Source organism: Gymnoscopelus microlampas (genome assembly GCF_963454915.1).
Source record: "Gymnoscopelus microlampas genome assembly, chromosome: 6".
NCBI classification, from domain to species: Eukaryota; Metazoa; Chordata; class Actinopteri; order Myctophiformes; family Myctophidae; genus Gymnoscopelus; species Gymnoscopelus microlampas.
This window is the reverse complement of record NC_139943.1, coordinates 7,547,519-7,567,293: the sequence shown is the minus strand read 5'-3', so window position 1 is coordinate 7,567,293 and position 19,775 is coordinate 7,547,519. Positions and strand designations below refer to the sequence as shown.

At 40.7% G+C, this 19,775-nt stretch overlaps 2 protein-coding genes across 2 annotated transcripts; both read right to left on the bottom strand.

The window, feature by feature from the left end:
- Positions 1–4,290: 4,290 nt before the first annotated feature.
- Positions 4,291–6,995, bottom strand: LOC311046700 (uncharacterized protein). Its single transcript, XM_084059200.1, has 3 exons — positions 6,950–6,995; positions 5,428–5,515; positions 4,291–4,724 (listed from the first exon to the last, which is right to left on the bottom strand). Exons 2-3 carry the CDS (start codon positions 5,510–5,512, stop codon positions 4,498–4,500), a joined length of 312 nt encoding a protein of 103 aa, XP_083915326.1. The 5' UTR covers positions 5,513–5,515; positions 6,950–6,995; the 3' UTR covers positions 4,291–4,497.
- Positions 6,996–12,873: 5,878 nt separating this feature from the next.
- Positions 12,874–15,578, bottom strand: LOC311048106 (uncharacterized protein). The gene is made up of 3 exons (XM_084061141.1): positions 15,533–15,578; positions 14,011–14,098; positions 12,874–13,307 (listed from the first exon to the last, which is right to left on the bottom strand). The coding sequence occupies exons 2-3, from the start codon at positions 14,093–14,095 to the stop codon at positions 13,081–13,083; spliced, it is 312 nt and encodes a 103-aa protein (XP_083917267.1). The 5' UTR covers positions 14,096–14,098; positions 15,533–15,578; the 3' UTR covers positions 12,874–13,080.
- Positions 15,579–19,775: the final 4,197 nt, after the last annotated feature.

Sequence of the window (19,775 nt, the reverse complement as noted above, 5' to 3'; positions counted from 1 at the left end):
CCTCCAGTGCCCACAGCGTCTCCGGCGGGAATCGAACCCAGGACCTTCCAGCTGTGAGGCGACAGCGCTACCGACTGCGCCACCGTGCCCCTCAATAAACTGATTATTGATGAATTGAATACATATGATCACAATGGAAACAAGCCCTCATGGCTTTTTGTGTTATCCTTTTAACTGTACCTCTGTACTTTTCTTTGGCAAACTGTTAATAAAGTATTCAATAAATAAATGAAAATGTGTGTTCACACATTCTGTGTATTTACTGCCTAAGGCATAGTATAGGAATAGGAAGGGATTTCCCATCTACAAACATCTTTAAAGATTTGTAAGAAAATGCCCAAAAGTCAGATGTTCAATTACATCTTGAATTATTGATTCCTTAGGAGAATACCATAGATGTCTAGGTCTAAGAGAAGTCCTGAGTAAAGCTACATTTCCAAAGCCTTGACGAAAACGTAGTATTTGGTGCGTGTGCTTAATGTTTAAAGCTACTGTTTGCCCAAGGGCAGATCTAGCATGGAGTTATCAATCATCATATCTCAAGGGCAGAATATTGGGGGGGAAATCTGGCCAAAATGGCTGCCAACAAACTCCCCCCTTTATACCCACAGCTGTTGAAACACTTCACCACTCTCTAATAAAGTTTTTTTCCCCCCCTGTTTTGTTTTACAAGAACCGAGCTCATTTGTTATCCTATAAGCCATCAAAGTCAGACTCCAGCTACACCAAGTCCATTTTTAGATTAATATTTTCGTGTCATGACCAAAGTTTAGTTCATCATTTTTATGACAAAGCAGCCATTACTAGACTTACAGGGGTGGTTTCAGCCAGTCATTTTGAACTTGGCAATTATTTATTTATTTATCTTTTGTTATGAATTATTATCAGCACGCAGTACATTTATTATGTGTGTTTGGTTGCCCGGAAGCAATTTCTAATAGCTCCCTTTCAGGGGAGTGGTTGGTGCCTTTGATGAATGTTGGCTAATCTGTGGTGTCAGCCAAGGCGTTCGGTATCATTTATCACGTCTTTAAAGGATATCCTGGTGGGAATATTAACAAGCCGGTTGCCACGGCTCAAGTCTTTAACCCTTTAAGACCGGGAACGCGTCTCTGTGTGCCATTTTAAGATGTCTTTGGGCTATTAAAAAATAGCAGATATACAAGCTCATAGTGCCGCGCCATGAGCTTGTATATCTGCTATTTGTTGCGAGGGAAAAAAAAAACAAATCGTGAAAATGTGTGCAAAACATTTTTAACTCCATTACAACTTCTAAGGGTCCCTGGAACAAAATATTTTGAGATGGGGGTCCACGGCCGGAAACATTTTAAAAGAAAATGTTCGGATTTAGAGGACATTTGTAGAATCCCCAGAAGCAAAGATTTGAGTTACAAATGTTTGCTTTAAAAAAACATATGTATTCAAAGATTTGCACACATTTTTACGATTTTTTTCTTCAAAAATAGCAGTTCTACAAGCTCATAGCGCGGCACTCGGTGCCGCGCCATGAGCTTGTAGATCTGCTATTTTTGAACAGCCGAAAGAAATCTTAAAATGACACACAGATGCGGGCCCCGGTCTTAATGGGTTAAGAAAGTCTTTATGAATATTAGAAGTGCACTTTCATCTGACATCAGATGATGGAGAGAAAGGCTTCCGCCTGAGAGGGGATCAGTCTCCTGTATGCTGATGGGAGTGAGAAGGCCCTCACAACCATAGACTGTAAAAAAGAATGGACAAAGCCACTCCCCTGCTTTCTACAGAACGAAAATTAAGCCGATAGTTCAAGAACATGCATTCCTCCATCGTTAATATATACAGTTGGCCACGCCGGAACTCAAACGCTATTGGTTGAGACCAGACACGTGACGAGCGAACCGGAAAACACCCCCAAAAATGCTATTGGTTGGGTAGCTTGTCAATCAAGAGCGGGGGCGGGGAATGAATGCTATTGGTTGTGTAGGTTGTCAATCAAATCATCCCGCCCCTCCTGGAGCATAGCCTACTTTATCGTCAATTTTAGAATAAATGGGACCATAATTTAGCAAAACGCATATCATGATGATTGAAAGGAGACTTTAAACTAGCGACTGGAAGCATATAGAATTTATGACAATTTTTATTACGGTAAGAAAATCTAGTCTAAAGTTTGTCAAAAACCCATTCACTTGCGCTAAAATAAATTCTTTCTGACACTTCAGGTCGGCGCAGGGTAAAACAGCGCCACTCTGGCCATTCATAAGCTTCCGTGTTGGTCTCATCGTAAATATCCAAGCCTTGCCCCTTGCTCACAACCAGCGGTGGATAGTATTAGGAACAAAGCACTTTTACATGAGCACCAGTGTTGATTCCGTCGACTAAAACTATGACGGAAAATGTTCGTCGACTACCTTTTTTTCACTGACGAAAACTTAATAAAAAGTATGCTATGATGACTAACACTATGACCAAATATATTGACTATTTCGTCAACAAATCAAAACTAGACTAAAATGTTAGTGAGGGACTAGTGGAGAAGAGATGCAGTAGAACTAAAAGACAAGTCGTTTTATGTTTGGTTGAGCTCGGGTGTTGTGCTCTGAAAATAGCCGATCTACAAGCTCCACAACGCGTCGCGCTGCGACGCGTTGTGAGCTTGTAGATCGGCTATTTTCAGCATGCAAATAAGTGTAAAATCAGGCATTATACGACGGCATCAAGCCACCGCCAAAATACATTTTAGTCGACTAAATCAACTGTACATTTAAGACTATGACTAAAACATAATCAAAATTTGCTGTCAAAATCAACACTGATGAGCACTGTTCTTCAAAGGATCCCTGTCTAATAAGCCAAATATGCCTTAATACATTATAATTGTCCTCTATAACTAAAATGTAAAATTAAAAACACCTTAAATATTGTATTTATCTTAGAAACGGTTCATCTTTCACCCAACAGGGGCAATGCTCGTCGCAAGATGATGATGTCATTTGTCCATGTGTGGTCTAGCCCAATGGAATTTATGGAATGCATGTGAAAATAATACCAAAAAACGTAATACTTCCTAAGGTTAATGTGAGCATCAAATCAACCTTTTAAATACGTTTTTTTTTTTGAAAATGCATTCCATAAATTCCATAAGGCTAGACCACACATGGACACATTGTAATGGCCTGTGTGTGTGTGTGTGTGTGTGTGTGTGTGTGTGTGTGTGTGTGTGTGTGTGTGTGAGTGTAAGTTTGAGTGTGAGTGTGTGTGTGTGTGTGTTTAGAGCAGGTACCCCCCACATCCATGGGCACAGTGGCAACATGGGTAATGTCACGGCAGGTCCCAGTGACATGGGTGACGTAAAATGAGAGCCAACCCTGAGGCCGTACTCCTACACCTGACTCGCTCTGGTAAAAACACTGTGTGCGCTCTCTCTCTCTCTCTCTCTCTCTCTCTCTCTCTCTCTCTCTCTCTCTCTCTCTCTCTCTCTCTCTCTCTCTCTCTCTCTCTCTCTCTCTCTCTCTCTCTCTCTCTCTCTCTCATATATCTAACTGCACAGTGTGCAGGCCCGGATTGGCCGTCGGGAGGACCGGGACTATTCCCGGTGGCCTGCCCTCTAGTGGCCTGCCTGAAAAAAAAAGATTTTTTTTTTTTTTTTTTTTTTTGCATCAAAAAAAAATATCAGGTCAGGCCAGCCATCCACAGCCAGCGCGGCGCTTAAGTGATGCAGCAAAAAAAAATCTCTCCTAAGCTCAGGCCAGGCCAACCACAGTCAATTTCAATTCAATGCAGTCAGTGTTGCTTGCAGCTCAGTGCAGCTGCGGGCCTCCCCCCTACCTTTAACCCCCAAAAAGGCCCCCCTTGTGTAAGGCCCCCCAAAAATAAGGCCCCCCAAAAAAAGGGCCCCCCCAAAAAAAAGGCGCGCGCTGCGCGCGCGCAGGGTGGCCTGGGTGGGCGTGTATCTCCCGGCCAGATTTGGAGTCCCACTCCGGCCCTGCCTGTGTGTGATGCGTTCGCTCCGAGCTCAGCCAATAGAGGGGGTGCAGATGTAACACAAATAGAGCTCAGCCAATAGAGGGGGTGCAGATGTAACACAAAAAGAGCTCAGCCAATAGAGGGGGTGCAGATGTAACACAAATAGAGCTCAGCCAATAGGGGAGCTGCAGATGTACAGTAACACAAATAACTGTAAGGGAAGATCCCCCCGCCCCCCCCCCCCTTATTGGGCTATGATTATTGATCATTAACCACTTGCTTTTCCTAGCACAAAAAAACAAGGCGAGCTACAAGTTGAATGATATGACTTTTATTTGAGGGTCACAAATAGGCCTCGATCGACCAAATAATAAAAGAAACATTGTCTTGTATTATTGATGGTACATGATACTTTGGGTTTCCCTCTGGAGCTGTGGAAGAAGCACATGAACACACGAATACAGAACAAACTAAAATAATCATTATTCAAGAGTGTATCCAGTAATATGTTCTTTTTTTTTTGCCCTTGCTCACATAATTAGAAATTATTATTTAACCCAAGAAATAAGGCATAGCATCCTCTCCCTCCTCCTCTTCCATAGCATCCTCTCCCTCATCCTCTTCCATATCACCCTCCTCGAAATCCTCGAAATCCTCGGCCTCTTCGGCCTCAGGGATGTCTTCAACCTTCTCGGTCTTAAGGAGATCTTCAACCTTTGCAGCCTCGGGGATGTCTTCGACCTTTGCAGGTTTAGGGAGGTCTGCCGCCTTTACAGCAGCTACAGCAGCAGCAGCAGCAGCAGCAGCAGCAGCAGAAGAAGAGTTTTTGAAGGGTAAGTTTACAGTGTAGATTAATACAGGATATCATTGCTGTATATTGGAATACCACTACCCTTTTAGCATATTGGACTACCCTTGGAAAATATTTGAATATTTTGTGGAAAGTGTCTACATTTCAATTTAGCAATGCATTGATAATAAAAAGAAGCGCTTTGTAATGTGTACTTTTGAACACACAACAATTAGTAGCCTACTCCAGTACTTTAACTCAAATACACATTTTACTGAACGACTTTCACGCGAGTAATATTTGACCAGGAGTATCTATACTTCTATCTATACTCAAATACTGGAGTTGAGTACTTTGTCCTACTTGGTGATGTGCCTTAATAATTAGTGAACTAAAAAACAACTACACGGTGTAATCCAGAAGGACGACATACTACTGTCCAGGTTGTGAGTGAATGTTTTAAATGATAATTTTGCTCTTGTTAAGCTTGGTCTCCTATTTCAATCAATTCATCCAATATTGGTACATCAGATCAGGAATACGACAAAAAAAAAACTCCATTAATTCAAGGCTTCATGGGGTGAGTAAATGATAGTTAAAACAGTCATTTCGGGGGTGAACTGCCCTTTTAACGTACAGTGAAATGGCTTGACATCTGATCACATAAAACGACATCTTATGAAACTAGTTACCTGGCTTATCCTCGGCTTTCACATTTTGCACTGCTGCCGCATTGATAGTGGCCAACACAGCGAAAAGAAGGATCACAGTCTTCATTTTCTGTGAGAATGAAAAAACAAAAGCTGTCAGTGGTTGTATGACTCTGCATGCCGTTGGATCTGCTACAGTGACAGTTATAAGAGCATTTAATCATGTAATTCTCATAAAACAGTGGTGCGCACCCATCTGGCCACTTAACCCATTAAGACCAGGAAAGCATCTGTGTGTCATTTTTAGATTTATTTGGCTTATCTTTGAATATATATATATATCTATCTCCGTTTCAATTCAACCCTGGACTGGACAGGTGGACTGGTGGAAAGTAACTAAGTACATTTACTTAAGTACTGCACTTAAGTACAATTTTCATTAAATAAATAAAGAAAAAAGAAAGAAAAGAAAGAAAGAAAGTACAATTTTGAGGTATTTGTTCTTTACTTGAGTGTTTCCAATTTTCAATACTTTTACTTCTACTCCACTACATCTCGGGTCCAAATATTTTACTTTTACTCCACTACAATTATTTGAAAACTTTAGTTACTAGTTACTTTTCAGATATAAATGATTACGTTATAGAATACACATTAACCACTTTAGACCTACTTTATTATTTGAAAATGTCAGATCTACAAGCTCACAACGCGTCGCAAAGCGACGCGTTGTGAGCTTGTAGATTTGCTATTTTCAAACATTTTAGTACTTTTACTTTTGGTACTTTAAGTACATTTTGATACCAATACTTTTGTACTTTTACTCAAGTAAATTTTGAATTCCACACTTTTACTTGTAACGGAGTACTCCTACATTGCAGTATTGATACCTTTACTTAAGTAAAACATTTGAGCACTTTTTCCACCACTGGGACTGGACTGGTTTGAAGATGGGGAAGGGTAGAATTCAAATATATATATATATATATATATATATATATATATATATATATATATGTGTGTGTTTTAAAGCGAACATTTTTAACTCCGATCTGTGTTTCTGGGGGTCCCTGAAACAACATATTTTGAGATGGAAAAGTTGGAGCACCACTGATATAGCAAAATGATGTTAGGATTTACAAATCATTTTTTAGATATGTATTTGACCGCGGACCCCCATCTCAAAATGTTTTGTTCCAGGGACCCCCATCTCAAAATGTTTTGTTCCAGGGACCCCCAGAAGCACAGATTGGAGTTTAAAAAAAGCATATATTCAAAGATTTGCACACATTTTCAAGATTTTTCAAAAATAGCAGATCTACAAGCTCATAGCCAGATGGGTGCGCCGTGTGCATTTTCAGAGCCTGTTATGATCAATCAATCAATTGTAGATCCACTTTTCGAGGGTTGATAGAAAAAAGAAAATACCATAAAAAAATTAAACATTTTTACGTATATCTTATCATTAAAATCTTAGTGTTTTGCCAATAATTTGACCCCAGCTCACAGGTTGAGCATCGCTGGCATTGCATCCTAGCAAGTATCTAGTAAGTATTGAGCTCACCTTCAGTAGTTTGGGGAAGTCCTCAGAGCTGAGAAGAACCACGTCAGTGATGTCTGTAATGTGAAGTCTATCTGCCCTGGCTACTGGAATATATACTGTATTAACTGCCCCCAGTGTTTATTGAGGGGAGGGTTGCAAATAGACTTGAACAAGGTTCGGGGCTATTTGACACTCAACTGCTGATCTGGGCTCAGCTGAATGACACGTGTCACACATAAAGTGTCCTATATTCATTCAGTAATGACATGATTTGCCAGTAGTGGAGATGTCCTTTAATTTAAACGTTATAATTATTTTTGACACGCCTGCAGTACCACCACGGCCCAAGACACCCTCACGCCGGAAGTGAAATGTTTGAGCGGGGGAGTCTGGTGCAACGCTTAGGTCCTGGGCCTGGTGAGACGAAGAAGGGGCCCGGACAGGAGGCCATCCACAGAGCCTAGTCCCTTCACGTGCCAGAGCCTCCCCCGGTCCCGGCAGAGTAGTTGCGGAGAAGTGGACTGAGGGGCCCTGTCTTGCCCTAAGAGGACTGACCGTGGGTAGCTACTAGGACGTAAGTCGGGGCTTGATCAACTGGGCCCGGCTGGGTCACCTGGGCGAGGATGTATGTTGCGAGACCCGAAACACCCGCCGACCCCAGGCTACAACACTGATGATGCGTCCCGGGTGCATCCACGTGATGTTTTTTTATTGATGCATGTACCGTAGATCTGCTATTTTTGGTGAAGATACTTCAGTGTAGAGGGGAAAAAAGAACGCACCAAAGTAACACAAAAATAACTATAACAACAAGTTACTTTTATAATGCAGTAACTGGTAAAGTAAGTTACTTCTTGATACTATAACTAGTTACTAATTTAAAGTAACTTGCCCATCTCCGTTTGGATCATTGTAGTTGTCACTCCTCCCAGATCAACAGTGGAGCTTGGTATCAACAGGGACAGCAGTATATCGACCTCGTAACTCCATCTTTCGCCTATTTATGTTTTTTAGTAAATGAATGCCCTACCTCATCGTTCAAGAGTGTCGCACAAAAGTCGGGAAAATAGCTGATCTACAAGCTCACATCGCGTCACCATGCGATTCATTGTGAGCTTGTGGATCGGCTGTTAACACTATTGTAAAACACTTATTTAAATAATAATAAAAAGGGAAAGATTTTGGACATACATCGTTTCGACCCGACAGCATTGATATGCATGGGGAATTGACAGTCTGTGGTGGAAGAAGTACCCGGATTATGGACTTAAGTTCATTTAACTAATATTAGCAATACCACAATATAGAAATACTCTGTTACAAGTAAAAGTCCTGTATTAAAGTACACACGTATTGACATCAAATATACTTATAGTACCAAGGTAAAAGTACTCACATTTTAAAAATGTTATAAAAAATACAAAATAATAAAAATAAATATCAAGCAGATCTACAAGCTCACAGCACATTGCAACGTTGTGTTTTTAATAATAATAATAATAATAATGTAAATCTGCAAAGTTTAACCATAACTAAAGTTGTCAAATAACTGTATAGTGAAGTAAAAGTGCAATATTTGCAGATCCACCCAAAGAAACCTGCCATAGTGTGTTGTTACCTAACAGGTTTGGGTCTACAGTCATTTGTGGAGGTATGATTGCATCAGCCAACAGATAGAGGGGATGGTCATGTTTGTGTAGCTCGATGCCATTTATTTAAATGTGCATGTGACAGCCCCAGAACATGTACTGTATGCTCAATTTACTGTACACACTGCACCTTACCTGGGGGCGGCTGGTGGAACAGACCGTTTGTGCACAAAGGACAAGGGGTTCATCGCCATGCTGGCTTGTGGCAATTTTTTTGGGTCAAATTCCATTTTTGCCATGGACATAGAATATTACCAGAAACAGAGCTATAGCCCTAAATGTATACTACTAGTGCTGTGTGGTCCTGAAAGTGGGTTGAGGACCAGTGGTATAAAGTAACTAAGTGCATTTACTCAAGTACTGTACTTCAGTACACATTTGGGGAATTTTTACTTTACTGGAGTATTTCCCATTTTCTATACGTTTACTTCTACTCCACTACATCTCAGAGGCAAATATTGTACTTTTACTCCACTACAATTATTTAAAAACTTTAGTTACTAGTTACTTTGCAGATATAAATTATGATATTATGAAACATACATTAACCACTTGAGCCCTTTTTTATACCTACTGTAGGCTATTTGAAAATAGCCGATCTACAAGCTCACAACGCGTCGCATCGCGACACGTTGTGAGCTTGTAGATCGGCTATTTTAGTACTTTTTTTTTTATGCCAATACTTTGGTACTTTTACTCAAGTACATTTTTTATTCTGGACTTTTACTTGTACAGTAACAGAGTATTTCTATATTGCAGTATTGGTACTTTTACTTAAGTAAAACATCTGAGTACTTTTTCCACCACCGGTTGAGGGACCTTGAGGGTTCCTTGAGCATGGTCCAAATGGCCCATTAATAGTTCTGTAACTCTGAGAGTGTACAAATGAAACCATTTTGTACAATCTCAGCGTTATGGGGGTCCTTGAAAACAAAAGGTTTTAGAACCACTGTCCTCGTGGACTCCTGATGTGCGTGCCATACATAGTGTAAGTGTTTTATGATCAAAACAAGAACAGTATTGGGTTATTTAAAAACAAAATCAAACATTTTTTCCACGGACAAGGACGAGTCTTGCCACGGACACGTTTGTCCGTGTATGGACATATTGATGAACACTAACCAGGACTATTTTAGCTAAAGGTGCAAAGACTCCTGTCAATATATCAAGTGAATACTCATGTATTCAAAAGCACAAATTACAAAGTACATTTTCAGATAGTCAGAATTTGTATTTAAATAGCAGAAAATAGCAGATCTACTGTATAAGCTAAAAATTGTGGATTTGAATTCCCAATTCTCCCCAACTCCCCTTCTTCAAACCAGTCCAGTCCAGGGTTGAATGTGCATGAACTTTTGGCTCAGGAGTTTGTTAAAAATAGTAATACGAAATAAATAAAATTGAAACTGAAATAAAAAAAAAACCTATCACATTAAAAAAGTGTGCCCAAAATGCCCATAGTTGTCCTCTTTGTCAATGTATTTACCGTACAAGCTTAATCTATTTATTTCGCTGTACCAGTTTTACACCATAGCTGTCGGCACCGCCGTACGGCACCTCGCGGTCTGTGACGTCTCACAACTTTCTGGTTCACCCTTAAGTTGAATACAGTATTTCCATGGACTTAAACATCATTATTTGATGGTCTTACTGCCCAAACTGGCAGTTGGCCTTTTTGCCTACAAAAACATTTAGAACACCAAAGGCCAAGTGACCTTGCCCCTGAAAATCATGACACTCGAGGCCTGCCTTACACAGCACATTTTGTTCTCAAAATGTGTTTATTCTGAAAGCCTTCTACTGTAGGCACAAGAGATCTCCCCTTGCAGCTGTTTGTCTTACATCTGCAGCTCTGCTATTGGCTGAGCTCGGACTCGGAGCTTCAGGCTGAGGTAGCTACTGTACTGTACGTGTCAAACAGACGGGTAGAGAGAGAGAGAGAGAGAGAGAGAGAAAGAGAGAGAGAGAGAGAGAGAGAGAGAGAGAGAGAGAGAGAGAGAGAGAGAGAGAGAGAGAGAGAGAGAGAGAGAGAGAGAGAGAGAGAGAGAGAATACTATAACTGAGGCGGAAAGTAAGTACCTGTAACTTTAACCATCAATATTTCACACAATAAATCTGTGTCGCACAACGGCGTTAAACACCAGAAAAAGCAGACAAACGATATTCACGTTCGCAACAGTCTTAATGGGTTAAGAAAGTCTTTATGAATATTAGAAGTGCACTTTCATCTGACATCAGATGATGGAGAGAAAGGCTTCCGCCTGAGAAGGGATCAGTCTCCTGTATGCTGATGGGAGTGAGAAGGCCCTCACAACCAGCGGTGGATAGTATTAGGAACAAAGCACTTTTACATGAGCACCAGTGTTGATTCCGTCGACTAAAACTATGACCTTTTTTTCACTGACGAAAACTTAATAAAAAGTATGCTATGATGACTAACACTACGACCAAATATATTGACTATTTCGTCAACAAATCAAAACTAGACTAAAATGTTAGTGAGGGACTAGTGGAGAAGAGATGCAGTAGAACTAAAAGACAAGTCGTTTTATGTTTGGTTGAGCTCGGGTGTTGTGCTCTGAAAATAGCCGATCTACAAGTTCCACAACGCGTCGCGCTGCGACGCGTTGTGAGCTTGTAGATCGGCTATTTTCAGCATGCAAATAAGTGTAAAATCAGGCATTATACGACGGCATCAAGCCACCGCCAAAATACATTTTAGTCGACTAAATCAACTGTACATTTAAGACTATGACTAAAACATAATCAAAATTTGCTGTCAAAATCAACACTGATGAGCACTGTTCTTCAAAGGATCCCTGTCTAATAAGCCAAATATGCCTTAATACATTATAATTGTCCTCTATAACTAAAATGTAAAATTAAAAACACCTTAAATATTGTATTTATCTTAGAAACGGTTCATCTTTCACCCAACAGGGGCAATGCCCGTCGCAAGATGATGATGTCATTTGTCCATGTGTGGTCTAGCCCAATGGAATTTATGGAATGCATGTGAAAATAATACCAAAAAACGTAATACTTCCTAAGGTTAATGTGAGCATCAAATCAACATTTTAAATACGTTTTTTTTTTTTGAAAATGCATTCCATAAATTCCATAAGGCTAGACACACATTGTAATGGCCTGTGTGTGTGTGTGTGTGTGTGTGTGTGTGTGTGTGTGTGTGTGTGTGTGTGTGTGTGTGTGTGTGTGTGTGTGTGTGTGTGTGTGTGTGTGAGTGTGTGAGTGTGCGTTTGAGTGTGAGTGTGAGTGTGAGTGTGTGTGTGTGTGTGTGTGTGTGTGTGGGGGGGGGGGGGGGGGTTAGAGCAGGTACCCCCCACATCCATGGGCACAGTGGCAACATGGGTAATGTCACGGCAGGTCCCAGTGACATGGGTGACGTAAAATGAGAGCCAACCCTGAGGCCGTACTCCTACACCTGACTCGCTCTGGTAAAAACACTGTGTGCTCTCTCTCTCTCTCTCTCTCTCTCTCTCTCTCTCTCTCTCTCATATATCTAACTGCACACAGTGTGCAGGCCCGGATTGGCCGTCGGGAGGACCGGGACTATTCCCGGTGGCCTGCCCTCTAGTGGCCTGCCTGAAAAAAAAAGAAAAACATTTTTTTTTTTTTTTTTTGCATAAAAAAAAAATATCAGGTCAGGCCAGCCATCCACAGCCAGCGCGGCGCTTAAGTGATGCAGCAAAAAAAAATCTCTCCTAAGCTCAGGCCAGGCCAACCACAGTCAATTTCAATTCAATGCAGTCAGTGTTGCTTGCAGCTCAGTGCAGCTGCGGGCCTCCCCCCTACCTTTAACCCCCAAAAAGGCCCCCCTTTTGTAAGGCCCCCCAAAAATAAGGCCCCCCAAAAAAAGGGCCCCCCAAAAAAAACGGCGCGCGCTGCGCGCGCGCAGGGTGGCCTGGGTGGGCGTGTATCTCCCGGCCAGATTTGGAGTCCCACTCCGGCCCTGCCTGTGTGTGATGCGTTCGCTCCGAGCTCAGCCAATAGAGGGGGTGCAGATGTAACACAAATAGAGCTCAGCCAATAGAGGGGGTGCAGATGTAACACAAAAAGAGCTCAGCCAATAGAGGGGGTGCAGATGTAACACAAATAGAGCTCAGCCAATAGGGGAGCTGCAGATGTACAGTAACACAAATAACTGTAAGGGAAGATCCCCCCGCCCCCCCCCCCCTTATTGGGCTATGATTATTGATCATTAACCACTTGCTTTTCCTAGCACAAAAAAACAAGGCGAGCTACAAGTTGAATGATATGACTTTTATTTGAGGGTCACAAATAGGCCTCGATCGACCAAATAATAAAAGAAACATTGTCTTGTATTATTGATGGTACATGATACTTTGGGTTTCCCTCTGGAGCTGTGGAAGAAGCACATGAACACACGAATACAGAACAAACTAAAATAATCATTATTCAAGAGTGTATCCAGTAATATGTTCTTTTTTTTTTGCCCTTGCTCACATAATTAGAAATTATTATTTAACCCAAGAAATAAGGCATAGCATCCTCTCCCTCCTCCTCTTCCATAGCATCCTCTCCCTCATCCTCTTCCATATCACCCTCCTCGAAATCCTCGAAATCCTCGGCCTCTTCGGCCTCAGGGATGTCTTCAACCTTCTCGGTCTTAAGGAGATCTTCAACCTTTGCAGCCTCGGGGATGTCTTCGACCTTTGCAGGTTTAGGGAGGTCTGCCGCCTTTACAGCAGCTACAGCAGCAGCAGCAGCAGCAGCAGCAGCAGCAGAAGAAGAGTTTTTGAAGGGTAAGTTTACAGTGTAGATTAATACAGGATATCATTGCTGTATATTGGAATACCACTACCCTTTTAGCATATTGGACTACCCTTGGAAAATATTTGAATATTTTGTGGAAAGTGTCTACATTTCAATTTAGCAATGCATTGATAATAAAAAGAAGCGCTTTGTAATGTGTACTTTTGAACACACAACAATTAGTAGCCTACTCCAGTACTTTAACTCAAATACACATTTTACTGAACGACTTTCACGCGAGTAATATTTGACCAGGAGTATCTATACTTCTATCTATACTCAAATACTGGAGTTGAGTACTTTGTCCTACTTGGTGATGTGCCTTAATAATTAGTGAACTAAAAAACAACTACACGGTGTAATCCAGAAGGACGACATACTACTGTCCAGGTTGTGAGTGAATGTTTTAAATGATAATTTTGCTCTTGTTAAGCTTGGTCTCCTATTTCAATCAATTCATCCAATATTGGTACATCAGATCAGGAATACGACAAAAAAAAAACTCCATTAATTCAAGGCTTCATGGGGTGAGTAAATGATAGTTAAAACAGTCATTTCGGGGGTGAACTGCCCTTTTAACGTACAGTGAAATGGCTTGACATCTGATCACATAAAACGACATCTTATGAAACTAGTTACCTGGCTTATCCTCGGCTTTCACATTTTGCACTGCTGCCGCATTGATAGTGGCCAACACAGCGAAAAGAAGGATCACAGTCTTCATTTTCTGTGAGAATGAAAAAACAAAAGCTGTCAGTGGTTGTATGACTCTGCATGCCGTTGGATCTGCTACAGTGACAGTTATAAGAGCATTTAATCATGTAATTCTCATAAAACAGTGGTGCGCACCCATCTGGCCACTTAACCCATTAAGACCAGGAAAGCATCTGTGTGTCATTTTTAGATTTATTTGGCTTATCTTTGAATATATATATATATCTATCTCCGTTTCAATTCAACCCTGGACTGGACAGGTGGACTGGTGGAAAGTAACTAAGTACATTTACTTAAGTACTGCACTTAAGTACAATTTTCATTAAATAAATAAAGAAAAAAGAAAGAAAAGAAAGAAAGAAAGTACAATTTTGAGGTATTTGTTCTTTACTTGAGTGTTTCCAATTTTCAATACTTTTACTTCTACTCCACTACATCTCGGGTCCAAATATTTTACTTTTACTCCACTACAATTATTTGAAAACTTTAGTTACTAGTTACTTTTCAGATATAAATGATTACGTTATAGAATACACATTAACCACTTTAGACCTACTTTATTATTTGAAAATGTCAGATCTACAAGCTCACAACGCGTCGCAAAGCGACGCGTTGTGAGCTTGTAGATTTGCTATTTTCAAACATTTTAGTACTTTTACTTTTGGTACTTTAAGTACATTTTGATACCAATACTTTTGTACTTTTACTCAAGTAAATTTTGAATTCCACACTTTTACTTGTAACGGAGTACTCCTACATTGCAGTATTGATACCTTTACTTAAGTAAAACATTTGAGCACTTTTTCCACCACTGGGACTGGACTGGTTTGAAGATGGGGAAGGGTAGAATTCAAATATATATATATATATATATATATATATATATATATATATATATATGTGTGTGTTTTAAAGCGAACATTTTTAACTCCGATCTGTGTTTCTGGGGGTCCCTGAAACAACATATTTTGAGATGGAAAAGTTGGAGCACCACTGATATAGCAAAATGATGTTAGGATTTACAAATCATTTTTTAGATATGTATTTGACCGCGGACCCCCATCTCAAAATGTTTTGTTCCAGGGACCCCCATCTCAAAATGTTTTGTTCCAGGGACCCCCAGAAGCACAGATTGGAGTTTAAAAAAAGCATATATTCAAAGATTTGCACACATTTTCAAGATTTTTCAAAAATAGCAGATCTACAAGCTCATAGCCAGATGGGTGCGCCGTGTGCATTTTCAGAGCCTGTTATGATCAATCAATCAATTGTAGATCCACTTTTCGAGGGTTGATAGAAAAAAGAAAATACCATAAAAAAATTAAACATTTTTACGTATATCTTATCATTAAAATCTTAGTGTTTTGCCAATAATTTGACCCCAGCTCACAGGTTGAGCATCGCTGGCATTGCATCCTAGCAAGTATCTAGTAAGTATTGAGCTCACCTTCAGTAGTTTGGGGAAGTCCTCAGAGCTGAGAAGAACCACGTCAGTGATGTCTGTAATGTGAAGTCTATCTGCCCTGGCTACTGGAATATATACTGTATTAACTGCCCCCAGTGTTTATTGAGGGGAGGGTTGCAAATAGACTTGAACAAGGTTCGGGGCTATTTGACACTCAACTGCTGATCTGGGCTCAGCTGAATGACACGTGTCACACATAAAGTGTCCTATATTCATTCAGTAATGACATGATTTGCCAGTAGTGGAGATGTCCTTTAATTTAAACGTTATAATTATTTTTGACACGCCTGCAGTACCACCACGGCCCAAGACACCCTCACGCCGGAAGTGAAATGTTTGAGCGGGGGAGTCTGGTGCAACGCTTAGGTCCTGGGCCTGGTGAGACGAAGAAGGGGCCCGGACAGGAGGCCATCCACAGAGCCTAGTCCCTTCACGTGCCAGAGCCTCCCCCGGTCCCGGCAGAGTAGTTGCGGAGAAGTGGACTGAGGGGCCCTGTCTTGCCCTAAGAGGACTGACCGTGGGTAGCTACTAGGACGTAAGTCGGGGCTTGATCAACTGGGCCCGGCTGGGTCACCTGGGCGAGGATGTATGTTGCGAGACCCGAAACACCCGCCGACCCCAGGCTACAACACTGATGATGCGTCCCGGGTGCATCCACGTGATGTTTTTTTATTGATGCATGTACCGTAGATCTGCTATTTTTGGTGAAGATACTTCAGTGTAGAGGGGAAAAAAGAACGCACCAAAGTAACACAAAAATAACTATAACAACAAGTTACTTTTATAATGCAGTAACTGGTAAAGTAAGTTACTTCTTGATACTATAACTAGTTACTAATTTAAAGTAACTTGCCCATCTCCGTTTGGATCATTGTAGTTGTCACTCCTCCCAGATCAACAGTGGAGCTTGGTATCAACAGGGACAGCAGTATATCGACCTCGTAACTCCATCTTTCGCCTATTTATGTTTTTTAGTAAATGAATGCCCTACCTCATCGTTCAAGAGTGTCGCACAAAAGTCGGGAAAATAGCTGATCTACAAGCTCACATCGCGTCACCATGCGATTCATTGTGAGCTTGTGGATCGGCTGTTAACACTATTGTAAAACACTTATTTAAATAATAATAAAAAGGGAAAGATTTTGGACATACATCGTTTCGACCCGACAGCATTGATATGCATGGGGAATTGACAGTCTGTGGTGGAAGAAGTACCCGGATTATGGACTTAAGTTCATTTAACTAATATTAGCAATACCACAATATAGAAATACTCTGTTACAAGTAAAAGTCCTGTATTAAAGTACACACGTATTGACATCAAATATACTTATAGTACCAAGGTAAAAGTACTCACATTTTAAAAATGTTATAAAAAATACAAAATAATAAAAATAAATATCAAGCAGATCTACAAGCTCACAGCACATTGCAACGTTGTGTTTTTAATAATAATAATAATAATAATGTAAATCTGCAAAGTTTAACCATAACTAAAGTTGTCAAATAACTGTATAGTGAAGTAAAAGTGCAATATTTGCAGATCCACCCAAAGAAACCTGCCATAGTGTGTTGTTACCTAACAGGTTTGGGTCTACAGTCATTTGTGGAGGTATGATTGCATCAGCCAACAGATAGAGGGGATGGTCATGTTTGTGTAGCTCGATGCCATTTATTTAAATGTGCATGTGACAGCCCCAGAACATGTACTGTATGCTCAATTTACTGTACACACTGCACCTTACCTGGGGGCGGCTGGTGGAACAGACCGTTTGTGCACAAAGGACAAGGGGTTCATCGCCATGCTGGCTTGTGGCAATTTTTTTGGGTCAAATTCCATTTTTGCCATGGACATAGAATATTACCAGAAACAGAGCTATAGCCCTAAATGTATACTACTAGTGCTGTGTGGTCCTGAAAGTGGGTTGAGGACCAGTGGTATAAAGTAACTAAGTGCATTTACTCAAGTACTGTACTTCAGTACACATTTGGGGAATTTTTACTTTACTGGAGTATTTCCCATTTTCTATACGTTTACTTCTACTCCACTACATCTCAGAGGCAAATATTGTACTTTTACTCCACTACAATTATTTAAAAACTTTAGTTACTAGTTACTTTGCAGATATAAATTATGATATTATGAAACATACATTAACCACTTGAGCCCTTTTTTATACCTACTGTAGGCTATTTGAAAATAGCCGATCTACAAGCTCACAACGCGTCGCATCGCGACACGTTGTGAGCTTGTAGATCGGCTATTTTAGTACTTTTTTTTTGATGCCAATACTTTGGTACTTTTACTCAAGTACATTTTTTATTCTGGACTTTTACTTGTACAGTAACAGAGTATTTCTATATTGCAGTATTGGTACTTTTACTTAAGTAAAACATCTGAGTACTTTTTCCACCACCGGTTGAGGGACCTTGAGGGTTCCTTGAGCATGGTCCAAATGGCCCATTAATAGTTCTGTAACTCTGAGAGTGTACAAATGAAACCATTTTGTACAATCTCAGCGTTATGGGGGTCCTTGAAAACAAAAGGTTTTAGAACCACTGTCCTCGTGGACTCCTGATGTGCGTGCCATACATAGTGTAAGTGTTTTATGATCAAAACAAGAACAGTATTGGGTTATTTAAAAACAAAATCAAACATTTTTTCCACGGACAAGGACGAGTCTTGCCACGGACACGTTTGTCCGTGTATGGACATATTGATGAACACTAACCAGGACTATTTTAGCTAAAGGTGCAAAGACTCCTGTCAATATATCAAGTGAATACTCATGTATTCAAAAGCACAAATTACAAAGTACATTTTCAGATAGTCAGAATTTGTATTTAAATAGCAGAAAATAGCAGATCTACTGTATAAGCTAAAAATTGTGGATTTGAATTCCCAATTCTCCCCAACTCCCCTTCTTCAAACCAGTCCAGTCCAGGGTTGAATGTGCATGAACTTTTGGCTCAGGAGTTTGTTAAAAATAGTAATACGAAATAAATAAAATTGAAACTGAAATAAAAAAAAACCTATCACATTAAAAAAGTGTGCCCAAAATGCCCATAGTTGTCCTCTTTGTCAATGTATTTACCGTACAAGCTTAATCTATTTATTTCGCTGTACCAGTTTTACACCATAGCTGTCGGCACCGCCGTACGGCACCTCGCGGTCTGTGACGTCTCACAACTTTCTGGTTCACCCTTAAGTTGAATACAGTATTTCCATGGACTTAAACATCATTATTTGATGGTCTTACTGCCCAAACTGGCATTTGGCCTTTTTGCCTACAAAAACATTTAGAACACCAAAGGCCAAGTGACCTTGCCCCTGAAAATCATGACACTCGAGGCCTGCCTTACACAGCACATTTTGTTCTCAAAATGTGTTTATTCTGAAAGCCTTCTACTGTAGGCACAAGAGATCTCCCCTTGCAGCTGTTTGTCTTACATCTGCAGCTCTGCTATTGGCTGAGCTCGGACTCGGAGCTTCAGGCTGAGGTAGCTACTGTACTGTACGTGTCAAACAGACAGGTAGAGAGAGAGAGAGAGAGAGAGAGAGAAAGAGAGAGAGAGAGAGAGAGAGAATACTATAACTGAGGCGGAAAGTAAGTACCTGTAACTTTAACCATCAATATTTCACACAATAAATCTGTGTCGCACAACGGCGTTAAACACCAGAAAAAGCAGACAAGCGATATTCACATTCGCAACACATTGTGAGCTTGTAGGTCTGCTATTTTCTGTGCGCAAAAGTACCGTCATGCAACGGTCCGGAGTACAACTTTGAGAGTGTACTAAGGAACCAAATGGACCCTTTGGGTGGAATGTTGAAATGTCGAAAAGTTCACGGTGTTCTCAAAATGTGTTTACTCAGTAGAATGCCTTCTAGGTACAATCCGTAATGGGTGGCAGGAGCCTATCTCCTGTTTCTGTATAGCATGAGGCAGCATGATGTACATTGTACACACCCTGGCCATGATGCTAGTATATCACAGGGACTTACCCCCAGTTCAACCGTTATACTGTGTGCCAATTGGGTCCAATTTTTTGTAATAGTCTGCGGTATGACCCGGCCGGGGGATTGTACCTGACCTCCAAATCTCATGGCGGACACTTTAACCACAAGGCCACTGAGCTGGTACAGGGTTGTGGATAGACATTAATGTTGATTCTCTGTACTACATATAGTATATTGCGCCTATACGGTATAACCCTACTACAG

Excerpts from the sequence above, each read along its gene's own strand:
- LOC311046700 (XM_084059200.1), bottom strand. The coding sequence starts at position 5,512 with ATGAAGACTGTGATCCTTCTTTTCGCTGTGTTGGCCACTATCAATGCG. Across the intron at positions 4,725-5,427 it reads GAAAGCCGAGGATAAGCCAG|CTGCTGTAAAGGCGGCAGAC; the intron begins GTAACTAGTTTC and ends CTGCTGCTGTAG.
- LOC311048106 (XM_084061141.1), bottom strand. The coding sequence starts at position 14,095 with ATGAAGACTGTGATCCTTCTTTTCGCTGTGTTGGCCACTATCAATGCG. Across the intron at positions 13,308-14,010 it reads GAAAGCCGAGGATAAGCCAG|CTGCTGTAAAGGCGGCAGAC; the intron begins GTAACTAGTTTC and ends CTGCTGCTGTAG.